Genomic DNA, 8926 nt, shown 5'->3' with positions numbered 1-8926 from the left:
CGATCTTAATGAGCTTCTCCATAACTGTCCCTCCACTCTGACCTCAGTCTCTGTCTGTCCATCCTCTGCTCTGCACTGCTTTCACTGCAAAGACCGTCCATCTTTACCAGTCAGGTAGTCTCATGAAACACGGGGTGACATCATTCCACTTGCTCCCAGTGGAGTTGGAGTCTATCTAAGTTACACAACAGTGATCCAACCTACATGTATATCCAGTTCATAAATCCTGGGAAAAACCCTCTGCTGCACAGGAAGTGATGCGATCCACGTGTCCCGGTTTGTTTGTAATGAACAGAAGAAGAAGAAGAAGAGCTGGGTCGTTAGCATGAGCAGCGATAGCCGCCATGGCTGAACAGACAAAGAAAAGAAGAAACTCAAACTGCAGCAACAGAAAACCCAAGCTCCGCCCCCACACTGTTTGATTGACAGGTGATCTGTGGGAAGTGCAGTGCAGAAACACCACAGCGACGAGCGGATTATAAAGACAGTTATTCAAACAAATTGATTTGAATGGGAAACAAGTGAAATTATCTCACCTCATTTGCAGATTTTTTCCCCCTTGTTTTAAGAAAAGCGAGATTTTTGGATTCAAATGCCTTGTTCAGATGGGTGTTTTCTGCAGAATCTGTTCACCAAGTTCAGTAAATATGCAGCAGTTTGTCCCGGGACAAGTCAGCAGCTCAGGTAGAGGCAGTGACTCATGGCTCAGATGGGACAAGACATGCAATAGACAGTAGAGTATAGGTATCACTCTGCAAACAAGCCTTCATCATTCACACAAACATTCAGCATGCAATCTGCCTCTCCTCCTCCCTCTGTCTTCACTCCACATGCTACCTCTCTCTCTCTCTGTCTCTCTCTCTGTTTCTCTCTCTCTGTCTCTCTCTCTGTCTCTCTCTCTCTGTTTGTCTCTCTGTCTCTCTCTCTCTCTGTCTCTTTCTGTCTCTTTCTGTCTCTCACTGTCTCTCTCTGACTGTCTCTGTCTCTCTCTCTGCCTCTCTCTCTCTCTCTCCCCCCTCTCTCTCTCTCACTGTCTCGCTCTGTCTCTCTCTCTGTCTGTCTGTCTCTCTCTCTGTCTCTCTCTCTCTCTCTCTCTCTCTCTCTCTCTCTCTCTCTTAGCTATGTTTCCATCCAACTGTCAAGTGTATTTTAAGAAAAATCACTGCGATGCGAAAGATAAAATGCGAATTATGTGCATTTCCATCAGCTGGGTTGAAGCAAATAAATGAATAAAACACACCCTTAATTGATCAGTATTGGCCAAGTATCAGCTAATATTGGTCATATTTCATGCTTTTTATTCAAAGACAAAATGCACTTGGTTATATTGTAATGCACCAACTATTGTCCATACAACCCCGATGGAGACTTGTACCTCGAAAAATTGATAATCTGCACAACTGAAAAATGTTTTCTAGGTGCTGGCAAGTGCAGGAAAACTGATGCAAAGTATTGATTCTTGCTGATCACCAAGTCTCTAGAAAAGTTTCCTTCATTTTACATGAGATAAAAAGTTTGGCTAAATGCATCATTCGCTCCTAAACTTTTTATCTCATGTAAAAATAAAGGAACCTTTTCTAGAGACTTCACTGCAAAAACTGACAAACTTGAGTTATTTTATCTTGTATCCAGACTTATCAAGCTTATTTTAGGTTTAAGCTTATCTTATTTTCAACAAATTTGACTTTTTTCCAGGAGAATGTAACTTGTTTCAGGACATTTTCTTGGTAAAAGTGAAATTGTCTTGGAGAAAGTTTCTTGTTTCAAGATTTTTTTCATTGTTTTATGATGATTTCTTGAAAGAAGTCATATTGACATGAATCAAGTGAAATTTACTGAAACCAGCAGATTATCTGCCAGTGCAGTGAGAGAATTTGACTAAAAATATCACAAAATAAGATGATAATGTCTGGAAACAAGATAAAATCACGGGGCAGCTTGTCATGTTTTGCAGTGTTGGTGTGCAGCAAGAATCAATACTTTGCAACACAGACTTCTACATATTAGAAACAACAGAAATGATGTTCTAATGAACCAGCAAATGGTCAAACAACTACTACAGTCTCCCTATACAGTCTGTGGTGGACAGATGTTTTACATGTCAGAGTGTCCAAAGCCACTTTTGAACACAATGAAACTGAACAAATTGCCAAGCCAACATTATTTATTGGACAAATGCATTTCCAAAGCTCCATGCAACACCACTTTGCAAAAAAACATCAGTTTATTGGTGAAGCTTTCGGTACAAGACAGCGTTGTTGCATGGAGCTTTTGTTCTGACATTTTGAGATTTTTCCCTCTATTGCACCCGCACTAAATGTTTTTTGGTGTGCAGATTCTCCTTGTTTCTTATGGTACAGTATAGTACCAGAAGGTATGTGCCTCATGCAAATGAGCCGCCGGGAAACAACCGTCAAACAAAAAAACTTTAACTCTTCAAGCAAGTGCAAAAAAACCCGTTTTGCGCTTTTACTATTTTATTGAATAGTTTACCTAATCCAATATATCATAATTCGCGCAAAAAAAAAATGCTTGGATGGATGGAAACCAAACAGCCATCACTCACTCTCTCACTCACTCACTCACTCACTCTCTATCTACCTCTCTCTCTCTCCCTCTCTCTCTCTCTCTCTTCGCAGGGGACATCACTCAGAAGGGTTATGAGAAGAAGAGGTCCAAGCTGATCAGGGCCTATGTTCCACATGCTGGAGGTAACCTAGCAACCTCTGACCCCGCCCCCCTCCCCTCCCCTCCCCTCCCCTCCCTCTCCCTCCCTCCCCCCTCCTCCTCCTCAACTAAAATATTCCCATACCACTACTACACTATCGACCCGGTCTCATGACAAATACAGTTGCAGATGATACTGTACTCTACTCTATTGATCCAGTCTCCGACCGCCACCATTAGTGGATGTAGGTTAAGAGTCCCCGGAGCTCAGCGTGGGCCTGCTGCTCCGTCTGGACCGCTGCCCCCCCCCCGCCCCCCCCCTCCGCCCCCCCGGCCCAACACACATCAGCTGGGCTCTGTATTCATGAACAGGGATTACAGTAGGCCTGGTTATGGGACATGGGATGCTAAGGGAGGTCGTGATTCTGTCAGAAAGTATCAGATCTAAGTGTGTGGGCAATACAATTATCATATTATTATTATTTTCATTATGATTTACATTTTGTTTTATTTTGAAGCTGTTATTATTATTATTTCATTTTTGGAGGACAGAAAAATCATTTTCTTACCAGATCAAATCATTTCCATATTTTTCCCCTTCTTTTGTGGCACTGTATCTATCGTTTTTGTGAAACGTGTGTGTGTGTGTGTGTGTGTGTGTGTGTGTAGGTATGGAGGGGCCCATGTCTCACCGGGCCCCCCTCGGCCCTCCTGCTGCTGCCCGGTTCCACCGGCGGCGAACCTCCGGCACAAGAGACGAGCGCTACAGATCAGGTACTGAAGCTCCAAGTTCAACCTGCACCAAACCACACTGTCATGGTGGAGAGACCTGCAAAAGATCCTACAGTACAAAGAAAATGGCCGTCCCCATTATTCAATAATATTACTACAATGATGTTTCTTTTGATTGATTGATTGATTGACTTTATTCGATAAATTAAAATACAATATACAAATGTACATACAGTACTAAAATTCATCAGGATATCGCAAAAAAGTCACATGACTTATTTCCATTGCGGTCCTGAGGTTTAGGCTAGGAGGCAGGCAGGAAAAGGGAGTGACATGTATATGCTACTAATATCCCATTTTTACACTAAAACACCTAATAAAAACATCAATATTATACAATTATGAAAATAATAAAAAAACACACAAGTTCAGAAACCAGTCTGAACTGTCCTGTAAACTGTGTCCTGGAACTGTACTTTTCCTACTAGCTAGCAAGGCTAATAAACTAGCAAGACAACAACTAGGCAAACATAAACCAATAGTACTGGCTAGTGTTAACTGAGCTAACTAATGTTGCACTTAACTGAATGTTTCCTCCACATGCTTGTGATGCAGTGCAGAGACAAAATTGTACTCAAAATGGTACACAGAAGCTACATAACAGTTAACACCAATAAATTAAGGTCTGCATGGAGTTTTGACATTACATTAACATTAGGAATAGCAGAGTTGATTCAAGCAGATTTGAGTTTTAGTTCTACAAACATTTCTTGGAGGCAGAGTGGATCAGTGTAATGTTGAAAATGTCGAAACGGAGCAAAGAGACGTGTCACTCCCTCACGTTTTGTGAAAATCCAACCAGCACCGTCTGAGATATTGTGCGTGACGTACAGACAAGTAAACACAAGTTGTGGTGTCGCCTTTGGGCCAATCACTGCAATTATAAAAAAGCCAGAATGGACCAATGAGATATATCATTTTCCAAAGTTTCGTCAAAATCTGATCAGAGATATTGTGTGTGATGGACAGACGAATAAAATACAGCCAAAAATCTAGTCATACTAAGTTATCTAGGTTAGTTAGTTAGCTAGCTGACCTTCAAGTTCAAACTAGCCATACTAGCTTATAGCTATCTAGGTAAGCTAGTTAGCTAGCTGCTGACCTTTAACATCATGACTGCTATGGTTATGAATGAATGAAAAAAAGTTACTGCAGTTCATATTTTTGATTTATATTTGAGCAGCATTCCTTCTTTGCCATTCAAGTTTGCCAGCTAGCTTACGCTCTGAAAAACTTTGTTTCTTTGGCTCCGTCCATTGAGGTTAATTCTGCCTCCAAGTAATGTTTATGTAACTAAATCTTTCTAATCTGCTTGAATCAACGTGTCCTGCCCAAAAACAAAGCCAAAATAAGTAAAACAATGAACATAGCCTAGGAAAATATCTCTCTTAGCCTGTCTTTACACTCCCTGCCACTGAAAACAACCGTCTGCACTGTAGCAGGTCTGCAGGAGTCAGAGTGTGTTGTGTGGACAGGTGCATTAGGGCTGGATGTGTGTGTGTGTGTGTGTGTGTGTGTGTGTGTGTGTGTGTGTGTGTGTGTCATCTTCCTCATCGTATCGTCTCTCTGTCCCAGACGTCCACACCGAGGCGGTGCAGGCGGTGCTGGCGCGGCACGTGGAGCGGAAGGTGGCGGTGCCCATGCCTTCCAAGAGACGCTCGCTGGTGGTGCAAACCTCCATGGATGCTTACACACCTCCAGGTGAGACACACACACACACACACCTGAGACTACACACTGCAGCTATAGTGTCCAGCTAATCTGCTGTTGAGTCTAGAAATCGCTTAAAACGAGTGAAAATTTTTGATAATTCGGTGATAAATCCACTTGTTTCTGGTACAAATCAACTTGTTCCAACATTTTTTTCTTCTTTTCTTGAATTAAGTGATCTGTGGTATTATGATACTACAAGATACTGATACTTTTTTTCAACAAAATTCAGAAAACAAGTGAAACTGCATTGGAAACAAGAAGTGAAATTATCTCATTCCATTGGCAGATTTTTCACTTGCTTTGAAGAGAATAAGATTTTAAGACTCAATACTAGATTATATAACCTGCTAAGATGCATTTTTGAAGTGCAAGAACCACACACACACACACACACGCGCACACACACACACACACACACACGCACACATCGCATTTGTATTTACATTTTAGGCATTTCAGCAGATGCTCTTATCCAGAGAAACTTAAGAGTGAATACAACATTAGAGTACGCTTAAATTCTCAGACCACCGACATTCCCAGCCAGTTTGAGTCAGAAGGTCAAAGGTCAAATCCACAGCGCCTTGATTAAGACATGAAGCAAAAATATTCCTGTGACTCTAGAATAGCTCTGAAGTGCTAGGGAAGGAAAAGAGAGCTAGGGAGAGAGGAAGGAATGATTTTTTTACTTCACACATTTAACACACACACACACACACACACACACACACACACACAGTGGTTATCTCAATTGAATTCTGTTGCACTAAGCCCAAATATTGACCCCACACAGCCGCCCTGTGCCCAGACAGGATTATGTTGTAATGCTTGTGTCAGTGGTTCTCAGCTGTTTTGGTACTGACTGACTCATTTCACCCAAAATTGCAAACATGCAAACATTTCTGAGGCATGGCAAACTATTGATAGCTTTAAAATGCCACAGAAAGCCTTTTTAATGTTGCAGTCACACAGGAGGGCCAGTAAATACTTAGCGCAGTAGCTTTACCTGGGAGGAAAAAGACTTGATTATGAACAGTTTTTATGTGTTTTGTGCACTCTGTGACCACAAGAGCTCTGCTGAAACAGGATGATTAAGTAAACCATGACCTCGACCTTTACCTGTGAGCTCATGGGGTTGAACGTGATAAACGTAAATATAATAAGTTGGGTTTTGATTGAATTTTAATGAAGTGTAATTAATTAATTTGCTCACCATTTGAGCACATTTTTAAGCAAACCTGACATCACCCCCCAGAGTGAGAGAGAGTAGTCGTAATGTAACTTACTGTTTGATTTTAATGCTCTGACAACACTCTGGATAGTCTGAAGGTCACTGAGCCAGGAAGGGAAAGAGCTGAGTGACCAGTTAGCTTTGTTAGGTTGTGGTTATGTTAAGGTTAGGTTGTGGTTATGTTAAGGTTAGGTTGTGATTATGTTAAGGTTAGGTTGTGGTTATGTTAAGGTTAGGTTGTGATTATGTTAAGGTTAGGTTGTGATTAGGTTAGGTTGTGATTATGTTAAGGTTAGGTTGTGATTATGTTAAGGTAGCTACTGACCCTCACTAGGCCTATTTAGGGCTTTCAGATGATGTAACGCACCCTCTGGCGGCCATATTGGAGGTCCTCAGCTCTTGGGCAACAATTGCTATGAAAAGTTGATTCTAAATGTACAACTTGTCCGTCTCAACAGAATTGAACACACATGGTTAATTTATGTGCTGTTGACTGCGACCTGATCATTTTGCAAATGACAAATCTGATCGATTTTGTTTTTTAGTTAATGTCAGCTTGTTAGCTAGCTAACCATAGCATCTGGTCAGCTAACCATCACTGTCTTGTTGTTAACACATCTGATTAGCACACTAGCTAACGTAGCTAGTAGCAGCTAGCGTTAGCATGTTCACATTAACATCAGTGTGTTTGCCGGCTAGTTAGCTAGCTAACAGTTTGTTCAGGTTAACTGAGCTGACTCTTCTCAAGCTACAACTCAGAGTGCTTTGGAGTAGAGACTAGGGCTAAAGACAAGACAGTTTACTGTGTCACAGTAACCAAATCCACCTTATCACACTATTCACTTTTATAACTTTACTGAATTGACTTCCACCCACACTTGATATCTCTTTCTTGTCCAGTCGTTATCAATTTAGTCATTATTTGTGCACAGCTAATTTACCAAAGTCTCTATATGGATATGATATGTTATGTTAATTTTGTATGAAAGTTTTCTGTTCTGTTAACATATAATGATAGCTACTGAACCTCACTATGCCTAAATGTTGAGTTAATGTTGTGATAATGTTGTATGAAGGTTCTCTGTTAACATAATGGCGGTTGCTGCCCCTCACTAGGCCTGTCCCCCCTGTGCTCAGACTCGTCGTCGGGCTCAGACGAGGAGGCGGGGCCGGGCGACGACATGTCGGGCATGGAGCACTGGATGAGCCGCCCCGCCCAGTTAGGCCCCGCCCACCTGGGCTCCACCTCCTCCTCGTCCTCGTCCACGCAGAGCGGAGGCAGCGGCAACGCCGGGCGGCTGGCCGACTCGCTGGCGCACACGCACATCACACACTCGCACCTGGCTCACACACACCTGGCGCACACACACCTGGGCCAGCACCACCAGCAGAGCCACCTGTCACAGTCACACCATGGTAAGATACTGTTGGTTCTCACTTGGTTGGTTGGAGTGTGTGTGTGTGTGTGTGTGTGTGTGTGTGAGAGAGAGAGAGAGAGAGAGAGAGAGAGAGAGAGAGAGACAGAAGAGAGAGAAGTGTGTGTTTTATCCTGTTAAATTTGCATCTGTTAGTCTAAAGGCTTCTGAAATGATCTGGGACTCGAAATATTTTACTTTTATATGCTTACACAACAATAACATTAGTGTTTTAATGTTTAAATGAATGTGAGTCCTTGGAGGAGAGACTAAATTTAAATATTTAACAACTGTGAGTATACAGTAAATGAATATATTTGGAAGGTGTGTAGGTTTTTATCATGCATGTTACACACCAGACTCTTGCAGTATACATGTATGGCCTTCTGTAGACCCACTAATGTGAATACCAGCACATTTTTGCACATCATGTATACTGGACATTTTCATATAGTGTTTTTCATTATCTCTATATCTCCAAATTTCTCCCTTATCTTCCCTATTCCTCTCATTTGTTGCATATATATTGTCATTTTTTATAATTTTCTCTTATTTCATTCTGCACATATTTCACATTTTTTTCCCCAGTAAATTCTATTCCTACTGCGTCTATTTTGCACAGCGTCTCGATGCTGTAATCCATACTTTAATACTTTGCATTCATCATTCATACATTTCTACTTAACCTGTTCTAACATTGTCACTGTCAGTTTTGTTTACATCACTTTTGCTCTATTGTGAATTATATACTATATTTCTTTGCTGTATTCTTTTATTATTTACTGCTGCGATGCGATGGCCCATTTTCTCCCTACAGGGTTTATTAAAGTTTCATCTTATCTTTAGCTGTGTTCATCTGTGTGTGAACCTACATGTATATCTGTATAGTATGAGATAAGTGTGATAAGTATATCTGTGTGCTCGCAGGTATCGGCCACCTGTCTCTGAAGAGGAAGGGCGCTCTGAGCGTAGCGGAGAACGGAGGATCTCTCCGGCGATCCTGCGAGTTTGGATCCGACATGCTGTGGCCGCCGCCCCTGGAGTCAGACGGTAGGCTCCGCCCACAAACACCCGGCTAGAGCTGGCTGTCGAAAAACGTTTAAAGGCCTTA

The 8926-nt window shown here is 41.8% G+C and overlaps 1 protein-coding gene across 1 annotated transcript in view; it reads left to right on the top strand.

Annotated features, from left to right (window-relative positions):
• Positions 1–647: 647 nt before the first annotated feature.
• The window catches only part of LOC139917020 (disco-interacting protein 2 homolog C-like), a 56578-nt gene continuing 48299 nt past the window's right edge, over positions 648–8926 (top strand). The window contains 6 exon segments of the mRNA XM_078291526.1: positions 648–684; positions 2640–2711; positions 3337–3441; positions 5035–5160; positions 7517–7816; positions 8743–8865. Coding sequence (XP_078147652.1) covers positions 648–684; positions 2640–2711; positions 3337–3441; positions 5035–5160; positions 7517–7816; positions 8743–8865 — 763 coding nt within the window.

Source organism: Centroberyx gerrardi, chromosome 22 (genome assembly GCF_048128805.1).
Source record: "Centroberyx gerrardi isolate f3 chromosome 22, fCenGer3.hap1.cur.20231027, whole genome shotgun sequence".
Classification (NCBI taxonomy): Eukaryota; Metazoa; Chordata; class Actinopteri; order Beryciformes; family Berycidae; genus Centroberyx; species Centroberyx gerrardi.
Note: the sequence above shows the minus strand (reverse complement) of the source record. Positions and strands in the feature narration are given on the sequence as shown.